This window comes from Polychytrium aggregatum (assembly GCF_025602895.1).
Source record: "Polychytrium aggregatum strain JEL109 chromosome Unknown BJ171scaffold_26, whole genome shotgun sequence".
Classification (NCBI taxonomy): domain Eukaryota; kingdom Fungi; phylum Chytridiomycota; class Chytridiomycetes; order Polychytriales; genus Polychytrium; species Polychytrium aggregatum.
Window position 1 is genome coordinate 283,288 of NW_026516228.1, and position 18,016 is coordinate 301,303.

The 18,016-nt window shown below is 58.4% G+C and overlaps 5 protein-coding genes across 5 annotated transcripts; 1 reads left to right on the forward strand and 4 right to left on the reverse strand.

Moving 5' to 3' along the window:
- Window positions 1–13: 13 nt before the first annotated feature.
- BJ171DRAFT_153743 (concanavalin A-like lectin/glucanase domain-containing protein) lies at window positions 14–2,301 on the reverse strand (the record flags this gene model as incomplete). Its single annotated transcript, XM_053105804.1, has 5 exons — window positions 14–773; window positions 917–1,116; window positions 1,320–1,374; window positions 1,645–1,745; window positions 1,951–2,301. Coding segments are annotated over 5 exons (1,146 nt in total), but the record flags the coding sequence as incomplete, so codon positions are not given.
- A 579-nt stretch (window positions 2,302–2,880) lies between these two features.
- BJ171DRAFT_153749 (cyclophilin-like domain-containing protein) lies at window positions 2,881–4,591 on the forward strand. Its single transcript, XM_053105805.1, has 7 exons — window positions 2,881–2,962; window positions 3,066–3,099; window positions 3,293–3,377; window positions 3,511–3,566; window positions 3,715–3,839; window positions 4,001–4,162; window positions 4,343–4,591. The coding sequence occupies exons 1-7, from the start codon at window positions 2,939–2,941 to the stop codon at window positions 4,376–4,378; spliced, it is 522 nt and encodes a 173-aa protein (XP_052965224.1). The 5' UTR covers window positions 2,881–2,938; the 3' UTR covers window positions 4,379–4,591.
- A 343-nt stretch (window positions 4,592–4,934) lies between these two features.
- BJ171DRAFT_569132 (uncharacterized protein) lies at window positions 4,935–10,917 on the reverse strand (the record flags this gene model as incomplete). Its single annotated transcript, XM_053113555.1, has 11 exons — window positions 10,793–10,917; window positions 10,140–10,654; window positions 9,716–9,853; window positions 9,481–9,573; window positions 9,247–9,414; window positions 8,676–8,904; window positions 7,634–8,502; window positions 6,859–7,352; window positions 6,377–6,621; window positions 5,515–6,240; window positions 4,935–5,335 (listed from the first exon to the last, which is right to left on the reverse strand). The coding sequence occupies exons 2-11, from the start codon at window positions 10,557–10,559 to the stop codon at window positions 4,935–4,937; spliced, it is 3,783 nt and encodes a 1,260-aa protein (XP_052965225.1). The 5' UTR covers window positions 10,560–10,654; window positions 10,793–10,917.
- A 338-nt stretch (window positions 10,918–11,255) lies between these two features.
- Window positions 11,256–14,552, reverse strand: BJ171DRAFT_510986 (uncharacterized protein). Its single transcript, XM_053111528.1, has 7 exons — window positions 14,468–14,552; window positions 13,691–14,067; window positions 13,047–13,406; window positions 12,762–12,853; window positions 12,424–12,622; window positions 12,016–12,309; window positions 11,256–11,818 (listed from the first exon to the last, which is right to left on the reverse strand). Exons 2-7 carry the CDS (start codon window positions 14,064–14,066, stop codon window positions 11,499–11,501), a joined length of 1,641 nt encoding a protein of 546 aa, XP_052965226.1. The 5' UTR covers window position 14,067; window positions 14,468–14,552; the 3' UTR covers window positions 11,256–11,498.
- A 1,099-nt stretch (window positions 14,553–15,651) lies between these two features.
- On the reverse strand, window positions 15,652–17,811 carry BJ171DRAFT_510988 (N-glycosylase/DNA lyase). The gene is made up of 6 exons (XM_053111529.1): window positions 17,362–17,811; window positions 17,081–17,246; window positions 16,888–16,960; window positions 16,493–16,784; window positions 16,184–16,389; window positions 15,652–16,053 (listed from the first exon to the last, which is right to left on the reverse strand). Exons 1-6 carry the CDS (start codon window positions 17,537–17,539, stop codon window positions 15,718–15,720), a joined length of 1,251 nt encoding a protein of 416 aa, XP_052965227.1. The 5' UTR covers window positions 17,540–17,811; the 3' UTR covers window positions 15,652–15,717.
- Window positions 17,812–18,016: the final 205 nt, after the last annotated feature.

Here is an 18,016-nt window from a genome sequence, read left to right on the forward strand (position 1 = left end):
TTCATGGTGAGGCTGTACGGGAGAGCAGAGTTTGTGTATTTATCGTAGATTACTGCTACGTCGCTTGAATCCGGCGACCAATCGTACAACACCGCTGCCTCGATGGACACGAACTTGAAGGAGCAGAGTCAAGAGAGGCCCTGCCGACAGACATATGAACGAGTGGGCTGATAGACGAAGGCAAGACAGCCAGATGGGTCAGGAAATAGAGGCGAGCACAGAGTCGGACAACGGACTGTTTTTTATGTCAGGTATCGGCTGCTGAAGGCCAGAGAGTCTGAGGAGAGTTGAAGGAGGGGCCGCGGAGAAAGGGAAACAGGGACAACGCACGCTTCTAGAGCCATGCCATCATGCCCACGGCCGAGATGGCAGCAGCAGCCAAGGGCACAATGGCGCTCTTGAGGAGGGTGCTGGCGCTCGAAGTCGACTGGGGCGAGCCGGTGGCGCCAGCACCGCTGGTCGTGGCCGTGCCAGAGGGGTGGGCCGAGAGCGAGGCAAGAGCCTGAGGGGGCCAGGCGGCAACAGGCTGGTCATTGTCGTCGTAGCACTGGATGTCGATGTAGGCAAAGATGGCCGAGTACGACGGGGCATTCCAGGTGGTTGGGCCGCCGGCCCACTGAGCCGTGCCGTTGCGCCAAAAGTCTCCGGCATCCCAAGCAGTAAGGCGAACGAACGATGGGGTATTGGGGAACCAAGGATCCGTGGTAGCGTTGGTGGCCGAGAAGGAGTCGTTCTTGAAGGTGGTGCGCAGGGGCACGCCATCGATCGAAAAGCTGATGGAGGGTCATGGCGGGGAAAAGTCAGAGCCAAAAGGTGGTGTTGGTCGATGGTCCGGCGCTGTGGCCCGCTCAAGCGACCCCATTCGAGTGGCGAGGACGACTATCGGGGCAGCATGGCAATCGCCGATGGTACTCACATGATTCTTTGGCTGTTCCAGTCGACGGTGTAGTCATGGAGGCCGCCGATGTTGCCGCCGTCGGGGATGGTCAGACGCTGCATGTGAGGGCCAAACTCCTCAATGCCCTTGTAGAAGATGTTGGACTGCATGTCGGTCTGCTCGATGCCGACAATTTCGACATCGATCTCGTCCTTGACGTCCGACATGGTGAAAAACGTCTGTGGAAGCGAGGCAAGCCGTGAGCAGGAGCGACCCATCATGCGTCGCGCCGTGCATTGAATCGCGAGGGATGATGTGCCGGGGGGTAGTGGCAGACTGTGGGTCGATTCGTAAAGATGACAAGCGCCGATGCGGCAGAGGCTGGTTCGGCCAGATCACGGAGGCGAAGCACCAACATGGCCCGGCAGGTTGGGATACGTACGGTGACAAGACCGGGGATGGGAGGGGCGCTGAAGCGAGTCGTAATCTTGCCGTATCTGTTTCAGCAGGAGGAGAGGACAGCACAGGGAGGCTGAGCAAACGAGCAAACGAGCAAACGAGCAAACGAGCAAACGAGCAAACGAGCAAACGAGCAAACGAGCAAACGAGCAAACGAGCAAACGAGCAAACGAGCAAACGAGCAAACGAGCAAACGAGCAAACGAGCAAACGAGCAAACGAGCAAACGAGCAAACGAGCAAACGAGCAAACGAGCAGAAGCAGGCGAGGCAGCGGAATCTCTCGGGTGTGTGGAACTGCTCGGCTTACTTGATGTAGAAGTTGCTGCTGAGCTGGGCACCCCAGGCCCAGTTGGTGCCGTTGGGAAGGGTGTAGCGGGTCAGGGTAACATTCAGACCCTCGGGACCAAACTGACAGCCAGATGTCAAGCAGAGGATTAGTCTGTGCCCATGCAGCGCTCACAAACGAGGGCCGACAACAGCATTTATGGGCGAGGGCCAACAGCAGTGCTCCTCACAGTCCTGGAGGCGGACAGTTTGGTGGACAGTTTGGTGGTGGACGACATTTGGGCTGGAGGGGTTGGCACCCCAGTGCAGCGCATATTGCGAGGCTTACACTGGCGTTCTCGACGCCGTTGTCGAGGGTAAAGTCATAGAGGTTGCGCTGGGCCTGAGCTTCGGGGAAGGGGCCGTTGGAGCTATGGTCGCCAGGGATCGGGTTGAAGTAGATGCGGGAGCTGTTGGTGAAGGTGTAGTGGCCCGAGACGCAGTTGCCGTCGGTCGAGGGGGTGCCTGCCGAGGCAGTGCGGGCCATGAAGGCGGCGGCGACCAGAGCGGTCAGCGACAGGAGCTGCATGGTGGGCACGGAGGACGATAGGCGGATGATTCGCTGAGGAAGGTGCTCTGATCCAGGACAGGATCTGCAAGGAGGAAACGGACGAGCGACGAGAGAGGCGGCGAGGTTGCCCGGAGCCAGAAAACAAAAGTGCGAACTGGCACGGGCTGGCTCTGGGGTGGCCACGGCTTTGATTGTCGAACGCGGGGGTGCGCGTCGAGTGGTGCCACCAGCGCGCCGACGCGTGCAGCAGCGCGGCTCTGCGGACTCTCAGTGGCCCGCGGAGCAGGCGTGGCGCATGTGTGTCACATCCACCCTTGCTGAGTCGCGATCCCGAGGCGCGCACGCGATGGCGCCTCAATATTGCTGGCGCCACAGGGCTGTGACGACACTGTGTCTGTGCCTGGTGCTCTTCGAGTGGCACCGCCCCTGGCTTCGAATGGCTCAGTTCCGCCTTGTGTTTCAAGTCCGGCTCGACCCACCTGCCGCATGCATCGCCTCCTCGCCAGCAGCGCGAGGGGGTGTTGACCCGAGCGCCGACGATCCGATTGCAACGAGAGAGAGAGAGAGAGAGAGAGAGAATGTGTGTGTGTGTGTGTGTGTGTGTGTGTGTGTGTGTCATGGCTAGCCACGCTCTGGTTGACTGCGCATATCACGTGACCAAATTGCCAGATCACGGCCTCATCCATCCTCGCTCATACTCCGCGCCCGTCGGCATCCATCTGCCATCTGCCATCTGCCATCTACACCCGATCACAAGGCGCACATCATGGCGGACGAGGAGAATCCGATCGTAAGTGTCGCCGAGGAGCTGGAAGCCGCGCACGATCGCCGATGGAGAGGCCTGTGTTTTGCTCGTTTCAACCACCAACCCGTCTCTGTCGAACCTGTTGCAGGTCTTCTTCGACATCACCATCGGCGGACAGCCCGGTATGCAGCCTGTGCATCGGATTGCATCGACTTGAGCATATAATGCGGAAGCAGCTGCTGATACCGTTGAGTTGAGTGCCTCTGGATCCGCTGTGTCGCTTCAATCGAGCCTTGCCTCGTCTAACGCTTGTCCTCCTCGACCCACTTGGACCCATCCCAAACATGCATATGCACTCTTTCCCCCTCAATGCAGCTGGTCGGCTGAAGATGGAGCTCTTCAACGACGTTGTACCAAAGACATGCGAGAACTTCCGCCAGCTGTGTACTGGCGAGTACAAGTGAGTGGCTGTTGTTCGCCAAGGCGCCATCGTCTCCAAGTCGAGATCAGCATGGTGCCTTTTGCATTTTCGCCAGTCACGGTTCGTTGAGGATCTCTAAGCCAGCGACTTGCGACGATCTGTCTCTCTGAAGGAGAAACGGTGTCCCGCAGGGATACAAAGGATGCCAGTTCCATCGAGTTATCAAAGGTAGACCCTGGCACTCACCATCGGGGAGGGGACAATGATGCGATCATGCAGCATCGGCTCTTGTCTTGTGATCAGGCTCGTCCGGGATCAAGCCCCGTTTTGTCGATGACCGGATTTTGCTGCATGGCATTGATTTTGTGTGTCGCAGACTTTATGATCCAGGGCGGTGACTTTATCAAGGGCGACGGAACCGGGGCGATGAGCATCTACGGCGAGCGATTCGAAGACGAAAGCTTTCAGCTCAAGCACTCGGGCCCAGGACTGCTATCGATGGTACGGAGGAGCAACTGCAGCGAGCCACCGGGGCTATCGACCGAATCGGCCGAGTCAGCGATAGAGCCACATCCATTCGCATCTGCATCTGCATCTGCAGCGATCGATCCAAATGCCATTTGCTGACCGGCTCTCGATCCATCCCGTCGCTCCTCCGACAGGCCAACAGCGGCCCCAACAGCAATGGCTGCCAGTTCTTCATCACATGCACAAAATGCGACTTTTTGGACTCGAAGCACGTTGTCTTTGGTCGGCTGGTTGACGGCCTGCTGACGCTACGTAAGATTGAGAACGTCCCGACGGGCCCAAACAACCGCCCAAAGGTGAGTGTCGCTGGCTGGGGGGGGGGTGTTTCTTCGGACCAGGAGGATGCGCCATCGATGGAGTTTCTTGGTTTACGTTCTTTCCTGCTCCCTCCCTTTCTCGGGCCACTGGCGCTTGTCTTGATCTCAGTAATTGCCACATCCGATGATCCTGACCCGTGCTCCTTCTGTCGATCGCAGCTCCCCGTCATCATCTCCGAGTGCGGCCAGATGTAGAGCGGCCCTATCGGAAAGATCTCGATCTCAGAGGCTTATGCAGCAACTAGTCGGATCGCTTGTCTCTATTCCCTCGAGATACTCTTGCCAATACAAGCGGACTTGTGGGCGATCGCTCTCGACATGCGCGCGTCCGGGACAAGATTATGCAAGCTTGCGACCCCAAAGGAGACGTGGATTCGAGATGCCGAGTTTGAAATATAAAAACAAAGAAACGTGACACACCCCTTCGTTCTATGGCGGTTGGTGGGCGGCGAGGATCCGATGAAACGGAAACAAAGAATGAGAGCATGAAGGATGGCGGCGAAGAAAATGAGGGTGGAAGGAAAGAGGGAGGCTTTCAAATAAAAAGACATGAAAAGATCGTGCGCAAATCCATGAGAAAAAGCTGTAGCTACAGGCCGGATCACACCAGAGAACATATGGATGGGACCATCAACGCAGGGGGAGCGTAGATCGGCTTGTTGTCGCAGGGGAGGATGGTCCAACACCTTCGACAAAATAGTGGGACACCCTATTTGTTTTTGGGTGAATCTTCAACGTCATCGCGCTGGTTCTAGTTTTCCTTTGCGACAAACTTGGCCTCGAATCGCAGGCGGCCGCAGTTGTGCTTGCCGCTCAGATCCTCCACAAGCTCGACGATCTTGCCGCCTTGGCCCTCCAGCTTCTTCCATGGCAGCTGGACTGTTCCCAGGAGCTTGTCGGTCATGTGCATGGGCGATTCGTCCCAGATTTCGATGCGGACCTTGGACTGGCCAAAGACGACGGCGGGCGGGGGCGCACAGGCTTCGTTGAACTCGGGGTTGAGGTTCTTCTTGTGGGTGGCGGTGGTGTGGATCTTCTTGTCGTCGACGAAGGTGCGGATGAAGGGGTCGGACTTGCCGTTCAAGTCCACCGAGGGCAGATCGATGCCATTCTTGTAGGTGATATAAAGCGTGCCGGAAACCAGGCCGCTATCTGCTTCACGGAGACAAGGTCGATAAGCGCCGATCGATGTCAGTGGCCACAGAGTTTAAAGAAGCAGAGAGCAAGCGCCGAGAAGTGGGTGGAGCAGCGATGCACGGCGTGCCTGGATTGGATTGAAGCAATGGACGTAGATACATCCAAATGAGGGCCGCAACCCGTGGGGTACTCACCCGACGACAGGGCATCGGTAGATCCAGACTGCTTTGGCGCAGCGACGGACCTGGAGAGCCCGCCCGACTCGACACCCTCAAGGAGGTTGCCCGAGGTTCCAGTGCGGGTGAGGACTTTTCCGAGCTTGCCGATACCCGAGGTGACGCCATGACCAATCTGGCCGATGCCCGAGGTGACGCCATGGCCGATCTGGCCGATACCCGAGGTGACACCCTGTCCGATCTGACCGATACCCGAGGTGACACCCTGTCCGATCTGGCTCACGCCCTGACCGAGACCGGTGCCAACCTTCTTGAGGTTTCCAAGAGTCGGTCCACGGACGATGCGGCGGCGCTGTCGGGCATCGGGGGTGCCGTAGTCAACCTCGACGGCAACAGACGATTCTGTCAAGGCCGCAAACTTGGAGCCCACGTTGAGGAGCTGGCCGTCGCCCAGGTCAATCTTGGTGCGAGTGCCGATGATGGATCGCAGTGGATTGCTCCATTGGCCAATGGTGACGTCGTCGTCGTCCTGGAACTCCTTGCCCTGGACCTTGAGGAGAATGTCGACGACATCCGTGTCGATATCGGAGACGATAAAGTCGACGGCCTGATCCCAGGTTGCCTCGGCGTCAGCCTGAGTGAGGGAACTGAACAGGCGTCGCTTTCCGCGATAGATCTCAAAGTAGGTATGCGTAGCGTTCACGTTTTCAGAGTTGACAACCCGGAAATGCACCACGCCAGACTCTGCGAAAAGGTTTGGGAAGGGAGCACGCGGACGGGTGTCAGTACCGATGAGAACACCTATCCCCGAACAATGGAGTGCGACCAAGGAGAGTCCAGTCAATGATGCAGATCCCGCCCCGACTTTCGACGAACTTACTGTTGTTGTCCAGGATGGACTGGATGGGATCGACAGACGCCTTCGGGGCTTCGGCGAGAGTGGCGCTGGCATCGCTGGACTCTGTCGGCACCGTATCTACGGGCGGCGCAGCCGTGGCCTCAGCTGCCGCGATTTGCTCATACCCCACGAGCTTGTCCTTGACGACATCACGACGCGAAACTTCAAACTTGATCGTTCCCTCGTGGCTCATGTCTCGCTTTCCAACGAGGTAGATCGGGGCGGTGCTGTGGATTGTACACCAGTCCGATAATAAGAGCGCAGTGGGTATGGTCAGCACGGTGGCATTTCCATTTCCATGCCCGGATACGAGTGCTTATCTCGAGGGGAGGAGCGAACGCGCATGAAACTATGCAGCTACTCTTCTCTGTGCAGCCTCCCCCCTCCATACCGCGCTGTTCCTTCCGCCCGACAGCATGTCCGACAGCATGTCTGGCAGCACTGCGAGATCGAGCTACACTTACATGGCAACAGCAGAATCGTTGATTTTTTCGATCAGGAGGCCATCATTGAGGGCACGCTTGACATAGTCAGAGGTGCGGCTGTCACCAAACATGGTCGAAACTGGGAGATCCAGCGAGCCCAGTGGCTTGGTGCTTCCATCAGGGTTCCAGTCGGTAAGAGTCAGGGTCAACACATCCGATTCTTGGTAGAAGACACCGCCCTCAAACGACTCGTTCCACTCCGGCGCAAGGGTGTCCTCGATCACACGCGTGCGGCCAAAGGTTCGGTGCTGAACGTCAAGCACAACATAGGGATCCGACTTGTCCAAGGGGCCATCCACGTTCTTGAGGCCCTTGGCTGACTGCACCTTGACGGCCAACGAGCCGAGAGGAGGCTTGGACGGCTTTGGTGCTGCAGCTGCGCCAACGATGGGAATGCGGATGAACTTGACCGTGATTCGGACTTGACCCGTGGTGGTGTTGTAGAGCGGCATCCACGTTCCGTTCAAGGATTCCTTTTGGAGACAATAAAGGCAGCGTGTTGCCAGAGGACTGTGGGTGAGCTCAAAGGCCTCGCCACCGTATTGCCGCCACTCTTCTCTCTGGCGAGACAGGCTAAGGGCAGCAGCATATGAAGAAAGCAGTCGAGCGCATGCAGCCAGTGATAGTACAGAGTTGGGGAAAAGGAATGGCATCGCTCGGTGATAAGAGCCCAGCAGCCGCTATATGTACAGGTGCGATCCGGATCGACTCATTCCCTGGGGACCAGCAGCCTCCGAGCAAGTAGCCAACTCACCTTGGAGATCACATCGTTCAGATCGATCGTCAGATCGCCAAGCTTGGCGTCGACGAGCAGATCCATCGAGTTGTAGATGGTTGCAACGTACTTGATCTTGCGGTAATCCTTGATGAAACTCGTGAATGTGTTTTCCCAAACAGGGTTTGAGGTACGCTTTCTGACCGGGGTGGAGTGGGCGCGGGAGTGAGTGTCGGAATGAGTCAGGACCAGGTACGGGTTGGTGGTCAGGGACGTGCCGGTCTTGAGATCTTTGGCGCCATGGAAGCAGATCTGCAAAATGCCCGAGTGCGTGTCCTTGAGCATTCTGGCGGCCTCGATGGCATTGGATGGTTTCTCGGCGGCCGGGAGGAAGCTGATCTCGACCTGAATCTGCGAGTTGGTCTGCTTGAGGGCCTTGCCAGACTTGATGACCAGGGGCCTCCAGGTAGGGTTGGTTTCCTCGGGGGAACCCCAGGTGCCTTCAAGCTCGCTGCGCTCCGCCTCGGAGATCTCAAGATCCTCCCAAGGACGCTTCTTCAAGGGATCGCTGCTCTTGGGCAAGGACAGAAGCGTAAGCCACTTGGAGAGCTTGAGAGGCTCCATGATGCCCATGAGCCCGTCCTTGCCGACCGTGGTATCGTCGTCTCTGATTTCAATCTTGAGCTCGTCCGAGCCGCCGGCAAGCTGCGCAAAGGTGGACTTGTACACGGGCACAAAGTGGGTTTCATTCCAGAGCGGGTCCACGCTGTTCTCGATCGGAACTGTCTTGGCAACAACGTTGGACCCGAGCAAAATGTTGGCATAGGGATCGCTCTTCTTGAGAAGCTCGGTGTTCTTCAGCGAGCGAGCCTGGAAGACAGTGACCTTCAAAACGCCAAGGGGCGACTCTAGAGTTCGCAAACAACCATTCAACACCGTGGATACGACAAGGGGATGGGGTTAATGATGAGAAACATAGAATAAGGGCTAAGAGATCGATGGAGCGACACATGTGCTCGAAGCGAAACGTGGTCGCATGTGCCACCGGTCGCCTTGATGCTTGCGAAAGCAATGCACCCACCAATGGCTTCAGCCGTCATGTCGACGGTGTACTTGTTGGGCGCAATGAGCATGTCTTTGATTGATGCGTGGACCATGCTGATGATGTGCGTCTTGAAGCCCGGAACGTCCATGACGTTGAGGGCCGACAAGGGCTTTAGGTTAAAGTCGATCTTGGGGGGTTTATAGAAGCTGGCATCGATTTGCTTGATATGAGGGAACACCGGATAGAAGGTAAGCTCGCACCGCATCTAGACAAAGGGTAAATATGGCGGAGGGACGTTAGCATCTCGACATCGGTCCTAACGCAGATGATCAGCCGGCCAAGTTGGCCAGACACAAACATGACCCAAGTCCCGAGGCCGCACTATGCTCTGTTCTATTGCTGCGGCTTGCACCAGGAACAGAGGAGGGGTCGCTGGCCTGTACGCTGGCCTGTACGCTGGCCTGTACGCTGGCCTGTACGCTGGCCTGTACGCTGGGTGCTCGGCTGCTCCAAGGCAGTGATGGTTGAATAGAGCGGGTGCGATCGAGTCGTGCACATGGAGCTTCCATGGCTCGCGCAGACCACCGACGCTGGAGCGATGCCGTACCGTGCCAGAAAACGAAATGTCCTTGACCAAGACAGGAATAGGGGCGGATGCAATGTTTCGGCCCATGCGAGCAATCAAGGCCACTCGGGATGCTTTCTTTTGGGTCTGATCGGAGTTTGGCAGGCTTTCCTCGTCGTACGGGGTGAACTCCACGTCCATGTCCATGATCTAGCGATACAGCAAGATGTGAGTGACCCAGCTGCAAAAGCCTGCAGGACAGAGAGCAAGACCTACCATGACGTCGGGGCTCGGAGCAGGATGGATCTTGACAAAGTTGATGTGGATGGGCTGGGAGCCAAGAGTGAACTCGCTGAGACTAAGGTCGTCCTGATAAATGAGGAGCATCGAGGCAGTGAGAAACGGGGACAAGCTTGCGGATGGTCGCAATGATGACATGTGCAGTCGGGGAGTGGCATGCAGAGCAAAGAGAGGAGCCGGTCTATCAAAGTGCCCAAACGGATGTACAAACCAGGAACGCCGGCTTGAAGCTAGACAGGACGCCGTTGACGCTGTCCATGATGGTCTTGGAAAGCCCAGGCTCGAACTGGGTCCAGAACTTCTCGAGCCACACATTGAGCCACTCGGCAGACTCACTCGATTCGGCGAGCTGAGTGATCCCGATGGAGATGAGCCCGGCGAGGTCGAGGCGGGAAAGGATACAGTGCCCAGGATGCGATGGGTCAGGATGGGCGACCGGCATTGGCACACAGCAGTTTCGACGGACAGCAATATGCTTGTGAGTGGTGGGCAGAGCAAGCAATCTCCAAGGCCGAAACGGCTGACGGTATCGAAAAGCCAGCGAGGACAGCGCACTGGTGGCAGCAGCGGCAATCAAGAAAGCGCCTGAAACAACAGTATGCCGGCTGATGACGTCAAGTGGCGCTTGTCCATACCGTTTTAGTTCCAGCCTTTCGGACCAGTTCAGCCGAGATCTTTTGGCGAAGCTTGGCCAAGTTGCGGATGAAAAAGAAGGCCACGAAACAGAAGAGGAAGGCCACGATGGCAAAGGTAAAGAAGCGCTTCTGAGCCAGGAAGAAAGCGCCCAAGAAACCGGCGACGAAATAGCTGCCGGCTCGGAGCGAGTCCCACTTGAGCAGGCGCTCGATGTACGAGTGGTACGGGTCGAGCGGGTCAGAGCCGTCGGAGAGGAACTTTGTCAAGTGGGCCTTGAGCTGCTCGGCATCGGGCAGGGGCACGGACAGGGGCAGGGAGCCCAGCGAGACCTTCTGGAAGGCAGTCAGTGCTGGCGCTGGAGGCGCCTGGACAGCATCGTCCTTCAGGAGCGGCGTGGTGGTGGTAGCGGGGTCAGACATGGAGCTGCAGCCTTGCCGGCGACGGAAGATGCAGAGGCGAGGGATGGGCTACGGTCCAGTATACAGAGGGGCTGCTGGGGGGGGGGTGATTTGGGCTTGGAGCAGCAATAGCGGAAGTGTGTGGTGCCCGGGACAGAGGTAAAACAATAGACCAGGATGAGACAAAACCCCGACGGCCAGATGTGCAGAAACAGCGATAGCGAATCAGCACACCGCTTCCAACGACAGAGTACCCAAACAGCAGTGGACGACGGCGCAGCTCGAGGATGGTCGGCGGCGACGAGATGGAGACAGGGCGGACGCTCAAAGCCGAGGACGGGGCCGTCGAAATAAGTCCAGCGGCGGGCACCGACCCGACGCGGCGGGTTGCGGTGGAGGCGGCGGGTGGGGGCGACGACGAAAGGGACGGGAACCGAGACGGACCAGGCCGCGGATGGACGGACGGGTGGCACGAGCGAGCGGATGGGTGGATGGATGGATGGATGGGATGAGGTGGCATGGGACGGCGTGAGGCGGGATGAGAGGGAGTGGGAGCAGATGGCCGATGGCCGATGGGACGGCAGAGTGGGCCATCGGGCGGACTGTTGGTGGGATTGCCAGGATCGACAAACACCAGCCCGGCAGACTCAGACGATATGCTGCCCGCGGTTACGGTGGATCCGCAAGATGTAGCGGTTACGATGGATCCACAAGATATAGCGGTTACGATGGATCCACAAGATTGTAGCGGTCCTTATATATATTTTGAAGAGAATTGTCAATGATGCAGAACATATCAAGGCGCCAAAGCGCAGAGTGTGCGCAAAATATTGCATGGCTCATCAGGTGCGACAGAGAAGCTGTCTCTTGTCGACGCCAGTGCCCGAGCTTGCCCACACAGGCGATCGCCGGCTTCGTTACCGGCCGGTGGGTGATGGGGCTCGCTCGATATACTCCTGCTCAAAGAGTGATTTCGCCAAGGAGAGCCTTGTCAGGATTGAGCGCCTCGAAGAGCTCGTAATCAAACAGCTTTTGGTTGTACCAGGGGAACTGGGCCGACACCTCTCCGGTATTGTCCTTCATCAGTCGCTGCGACATCCGGTCGATGGCAATGACGCTGAGAACGGTCTGGATGTAGGCATCGATCAGATCGTCGATGCCGATTCCGAGAATGTTGAAGTCTTTGCGGTCCATCAGCAGCAGACGCTGTGCTTCGGTTGTCCACTGGTCGTCGCTGAGCTTGACAGAGAGATTGGTGCCCAGCATTTCCCAGGACGTGGCTGCGGAATCAGTGGCAAACGACAGGTATGCCATCAGCAACGTGCATGCGAAATCACCACAGCTGATTGCACGGCATTTGCAACTGGGTACTCTCCCTGCAGAGATCGGCGGCATACACCCGTATCCATCACACGCGCATGGGTTCCGTGTCCGCACATTGACATAATTCGCACAATCACAGCTCGTCGGCACTTACTCAATGGATCCTCATCTAGATGCTTGATGAGCGGCTTGCGTGCCTTTCGCGCATACAGCGCCACGGGCCGGAAGCCGTTCTGGTTGGCAGTGACCATCATTCGCAGATCGCTCACGAAGGTCTGGTGCTTTTTGTTGGGGATTGTGCCGACGTGGTAGAACTTGCCGGCACGGGTGACGGAGCTCCAGGAGGCGTTGCCGACCAAGGACTGCACGATGAATTTGTCGTAGTGATGGTCCTTCTGCATGAACTCCTCGAGCTCGGCCTTGTTGGTGATGGTATAGACTCCTTGTCCTGCAGATCCAGGGCGGGGCGCCGATCAGTTCCAGGGGCTCATTATCATGATACATACGCAGCCATATGCATGCGCCATCGGTGTTGTCCTAGTGCTGACGAGCCAGCACTTGCCTGCATTGGAGTAGGGCACTTTCAAGACTGCGTGGCCACCCATGCTGTCCAGCCAGAGAGGAATCTCGCTCTTGGTGACATTGCGGATGGTCTCGGGCATGCGAACGGCGAGTCCTGTTCCGTCGAGCTCGGCGTTCAGGAACTCGTACGCGCGAGCAGCCATCATCTTATTGCGGCCGCCAGCGAGACAGGAGAGGATCTGGAGCGCATCACGAACAGCAGACACATGTGGTGAGGTTCAGGTGCTGGGCCACAAAGGGCAATGGCTCCATTGGTCTGCACCGGGCATAGATATCCGGAAGGTACAGCCGGGCGGGCATGCGGCGGGGGTGTCTTACGCTGTTGAGAACAATCGTCTTGGTGTTGATGGGGAAGCGGTTCCAAGGCTTCTGGGTGACGTAGCGGAAGCAGGCGCGAATCGGATGCCACTCTGGAATGTGCGAAAGGTTTCAGACACGAGCAAGACGGATAAGCTTATGCGACGACCTGTGGAGTACAGTAGCAGATTGCAAAGCCGCATCTACTGCCATGGGAATCTGCTGCTGCTGGAGCGCGCATGTGCAAGTTGGATCTTTGGATCAGGGGCCGACCGCCAATGATCAGGCTCGTACTCGCACACTTACCCTTTTGCTCGTCTCGGACATACATGATGGCATCAACCCATTTGACGGGCGGATCGGGATCCTCGTGGTAGAACTCCACCAGCCAGACCTTTTCCTTGAACGAATCGGCCATGACGGCGGCGTAGCCCGAGGCTTCCATGAGGTTCTTGTCGTAGACAACGGCCAGACCGCCGACGGCGGGATCTGCTTGTTTGATGAGCTCCTTGAATGTCGAGTCGATCACGACGCTGTAGCCGCCGTGATCGTCGCCGATTTCTTGAAGGAGCGGCATGGACTTTTGGCCAGAGGGGCACGAGTTGGTCTCGACAATGATCATTTGGCGCTGGCCACTGGCCGTGGTGACATTGAAGAGATCCGAGCCTTGACGATGGCGATGTATGGAGGTCGGGAAGCACGAGAACGCTGAGCGTGAGAATCCGAGTCGATTGCCGATGCCGTCACAGGTGGGCATCGAAAGAGCGCCGATCCCCTTATAAATCAAGTGATACAGATGCTAATGATGCAAACCACCACCTCCGAAAAAATGAAACGGCATCTGCTATACGAATCTCTGTAGCCAGAGCCAAGAACACCGCAAGCATGGGTGTGCTCATCGCCAGAGATAAAGCGCCGCTACGCCCTCGAGAGCCGCCGGACGGACATACCTGCCCACATAAAGTACTTGGGCTTGTACGCGAGCAACTCTTGCAGAGTGTCGAGCTTGATCTGCGGATTCAGATGGCAGTAGCGTGTGAGGATGCGCTCGTTTCCCAGCGCAAAGAACGAGGAAACCAGCGGGTGGATGTTGGCGTTGAGGACACGGGGGTAGAAGTGGCACTCGGCCTCGAAATCTCCTGGCTTGACTGGCCGGCAAGAGAGACCGGTTTTCTTGGTCTTCTTGGGGGGCTCGTTTGCGACGGTCTGTTCAATCTTGAGCAGCTCGGTATCAGAAAGCTCACTGCAGGAGACGTCGGCATCCTGGGGCGATCGCTGAAGCGGAGAGGTGTCTCGGGCCAGTTTTTTTTCGTTGATTTGGTTCATGCTGGTGTCGTGATCAGAATCGGCAATCATGTTACAAGGCAGGATGGCAAGGGTGTTTGGAGGGAGGGGGCACCGTGAGATTGGGGGAATGGGCGGTGGATGGCGGCGGGCGCGATGGGCTGAGGGACTGATGGTACAGAGTGGAATCAAGTGGGGACGAGAATCAAGCCGAAACAAAGCAACCAGGGAGGGCTACAGGCTGCTGGGAAGACGCAGAGCGAAAAGCGGAGTCGAATAGTGGGTAGGCAGCGAGTGCACGAGAAAGGAAGGCGGGATATCAAGGCTGGGCAATCGGTGTGGGATGGCAGGCAACGGACGCAATTTCGGCTTTGATCGAGGCAGAAAATGGACGGAATGGGCTGGAAGCGGTGCTTGCTACGAGAGACAGCAGACGAACGCACCTTGGGACGGCGATGGAGGGGGCAGTATTTATAGTCAGAAGGGAGATGCGGCCGGAATGCGTCAGAACCAAGGGGGATATGGGATGGTGGGCCGCAATGACGAGAGGGCGTCCGAGCGAGGACGGAGCGAGGACGGAGCGGGAAGAGGGGTGGGAACGAGGCGGCCCTGGACGAATGGGCGGGAGGCGACCGCCGCAGCAGCCAACAAATAAGCGACAACAGGCGACCAGGGCGACGAATCGGCGGCGAGAAGCAATTACGACGCCGCCAATGGGAGCCGTGGAGGCCGAGCGAGGGCCGAGCGAGGGCCAATACTGGCGAATGAGTGGTGGGCGACCGCAAGAGAGAGTGCAAGGGTTGGAGGCGTGGTTGCCGACAGAGGATTGCTCTGGGCGGGGAGTGAGTCAGTCTGGCCGAGCAACGGCGCTGCGACGGCCCAGCAAATGCATCGAATGCATCAGATGCACCCGGCGCATCAAGCACATCAAGCACATCAAGCACATCAAGCATCTCCCCGACTGCATTCCCTTCTCGCCCTCGCCCTCGGCCCCCCCCCCAGTTCCCGCCACATGGACGCGGGCAATACCAATCCCCGACGGCGTGCGTCTCCGTTCCGCATGAATTCGTTGGATTTGGCGATGCCATGGCGAGAGCGCTGCTGCGACGGCGAGATGCTCTTCTCGGGCCCGCTCTCGTGCTCGCTCGCCTGTCCGCTGGGCGGTCTCTGGCCAGCCAAGCCCGCCGCCACCCTCCGCGATCGCCTCCCTCCCTCCCCCCCATCCCTCCTCGGTCCCAGCCTCGGTCTCGGCCTCGGTCTCGGTGCGAAGGTGTCGCCGCGAGCAGGGCGCGAAGCTGAGGAGGATTGCTCTCCGCCGCGCCGACGCGACGCAAGCCGCTCATGGGAACACGCTCGCCTGGATTTGTCGCGGCGGTCTGGTGACAGGGCCGGTGCGCGGCGGCCCTTGAACGTGAAGGCGGCGCCCCGCTGTGATTGGCGGACCGGCCCCAAGCCACGCTCTGGGTCCAGGGGGGATCGCGCGGGTGCTGGCCGACGGTGGGCATGCGTGCGACGACCAGCCAGTGAATCGGCCGGATGCGCGGGGTGCCGCCAGCGACAGAGCGGGCCGAGACAGCCACGCGATTGGGGGGGGGATGTTGGAGATGCTCCCTGACCGGCTCAATGACCCTGGATATCTGCTGCTGATGCGTGGGGCTGCAGGAGCACAGCACCTGTATTGAAACTGCCATCCTCATCGGTCGATTCGACGGGAGCTTCTCTTGGATCGCCGCGGCTGTGCGGATGGCTCGGGACTGTTGCTGCGGGTGCTGGGCGTGGATGCGCTGTCATTGCCAGTGTCCGGTGGTGACTTGCGTTTCCGCAACCGCGGGCTCGGAGCCGGTGACGCCTGCTCGGACCTGGTTGTATCAGCAGCATCGTCGAGAGTGCTCCCAGCGATGCTCCCCGGAAGGCTGTCCGGCTTGGTTTCTGTCGCTTGGGTGTCTTCTCTGGGTGAGGGTCCACCAGACACAGGTTTCCCAGGAGCAAGACGGTCGCGGAACTGACGCAGGTCTGCCGTGAACAGAACCTGCCGATTGTTGCAGCACGGGAGGAGAGCATGAGCACCAGAGCCTCCATCAGTTTGCCCGCCATTGATCAATCCTCCCGTCCGTCGATCCTGTCGTCCTGTCGTCCTGTGTCTCGACATCTTCACCTACCGAGTGTGCCCAGCCAGCGTACGGTCCAAACACCAGCTTGAATGTATTCGAAATTTGCTCGTATGTGGCCGGAGTCAGGGTCTTGGACTTGAGGGTCTTCAAGCCATAGTCTCGAACAGCAATTTGGTAGACATGCGTATCCACCGGAATTGAGTCTGGGCAGTCCAGCGACATCAGCAGAATGCAGTCGGCAACTTTGGGGCCAACTGATGCGTGGCGGTCGATGAGGGTAGTGAGCAACAGTTAGAAAGAAAGGCATTCCGGCCGGACCATTCTTGTCGCTTTTCAATGGTGCCTCATGAGCTTTACCTCCCGAGAGCTTCAGCAGCTCCTCGCGCTTCTCTTCCTTGCTTGCTAGATTGCGAAGCCCGACTAAATACTGCTCAGGGTCGAGGGCCTCGCTCTCGCATTTGCGAACAATCATGGCGGCAGTTTGATGGATGTACTTTGCACGGTATCCGAACCCCAGTACCCGCAGCTTGGCCTCGACATCCGTCTCAGACAGCCGTTTGACAGACGGAAACGCATGCAGCTCGATCGTCCGGTCCTCCTTCTCGATGGTGCCGATCTTTGGGCCAAAGTTGGAGCACAGAGCATTCACCTGAACGGGCAGAAACAGCGGTTCATGCGTCGCACGGCGGTGAGTCTCAATCAGCAGCCGATTCGGGTTCTGCGAGCAGCGAAGCCCGGGTGGCGATCCCTACCATTGAGGTAATGCGTCCGATGTTGTTGTTGGATGTGCATATGAAGGAGAAGACGTTTTCGATGGGGTCTTGTCTGGAAAGCAGCCATGGTGGGGGGTCAGTGTCGGCCCAACGGCATGTCTGTACCGACTTTGCCAGCTTGATCAATTTGATCAACTTGGTCAGCGAGAGGTGGCACCGACCGACAGCCCACCTCAGAATCCGAATGCCTGCGAGGTTGCCGGCCTTTTTTTTAAAGTTCACATCCGTTCGCCAAGCGTCGTATAGGTCGGCGAGCTTGACTTTGAGTTGGAAATAGTCGTTGAGACAGTCCCTCGTTTCCTCCGGGTCACCGCTGGTTCTGAAGTAAATGTCCGAATCTTGAGGGGGCGCCAGAGGCAGGCCAAGAGGGTACCAAACAGGTGAGTGACCAGGGCCGATGGGCTGCATCCGTCATACTGGCGATACCGGATGGGTACGTTGGTGTGTACCAACCTGTCTGCTTGATCGACACCAGGCAGCCCCAGAGGGCAGCCGACCACTCGTGCTCGCCCGAGGCGACCCAGCGAAACGACTGGCCGCAGTTGAGTGTTGTGTCGGCCCGCAGCTCGGCAGCCGAGACACCCAGACGCAGCCACGGCGAGAGCCGGGTGATGGCGCCCATGGTGTTCATGAGACAGAGAGGGCGAGTCCTGGGCAGCGAGGCCGAACAGAAGAAAAGCAGCGCGATCACGTGGCGACCTTCCAAGTGGAAGTCTTGGCTTTGGCTTTCGCTTTGGCTTTCGGTTGGCTGGGCCGCGACGTGGCCTCGACGGCCGTGCAGCGATGCTCGCGGGCCGCTGCTGGTGCAGGTGCCGGGGATGGCGGCGCTGCTGATAGCAGCAATGGCGATGGCGATGGCGATGGCAATGGCGATGGCAAATGGATACGAGGCCGTTGTGTTGGCCGCACATGTGAGCTCGCAGGTCAGGCGTGCCTCTCCCTGTTTTGGAAATGCCGTTCGAGACCGAGCGAGGAGCGAGCGATGGCCGAGCGAGGGGCAAGCGAGAGCATCTCGCCGGCGACACAGGCGTGTCTCGCGTGCGTCTCGGCCGCCCTCGCCTCTCGCCTGCCCCTCGCTCACCCCTCGCTCGGCCCTCGCTGCCGCCCT

Coding starts and splice junctions, on each gene's coding strand:
- BJ171DRAFT_153749 (XM_053105805.1), top strand. CDS start 2,939: ATGGCGGACGAGGAGAATCCGATC. Junction 3,840..4,000: donor GCCCAGGACTGCTATCGATG/GTACGGAGGAGC, acceptor CTCCTCCGACAG/GCCAACAGCGGCCCCAACAG. Junction 4,163..4,342: donor GCCCAAACAACCGCCCAAAG/GTGAGTGTCGCT, acceptor TGTCGATCGCAG/CTCCCCGTCATCATCTCCGA.
- BJ171DRAFT_510986 (XM_053111528.1), bottom strand. CDS start 14,066: ATGAACCAAATCAACGAAAAAAAACTGGCCCGAGACACCTCTCCGCTT. Junction 13,407..13,690: donor CAAGTACTTTATGTGGGCAG/GTATGTCCGTCC, acceptor GCCATCGTCAAG/GCTCGGATCTCTTCAATGTC. Junction 12,623..12,761: donor AGACGATTGTTCTCAACAGC/GTAAGACACCCC, acceptor GATGCGCTCCAG/ATCCTCTCCTGTCTCGCTGG.
- BJ171DRAFT_510988 (XM_053111529.1), bottom strand. CDS start 17,539: ATGAACACCATGGGCGCCATCACCCGGCTCTCGCCGTGGCTGCGTCTG. Junction 16,961..17,080: donor GCAGGCATTCGGATTCTGAG/GTGGGCTGTCGG, acceptor GCTGCTTTCCAG/ACAAGACCCCATCGAAAACG. Junction 16,785..16,887: donor TCGGACGCATTACCTCAATG/GTAGGGATCGCC, acceptor CTGCCCGTTCAG/GTGAATGCTCTGTGCTCCAA.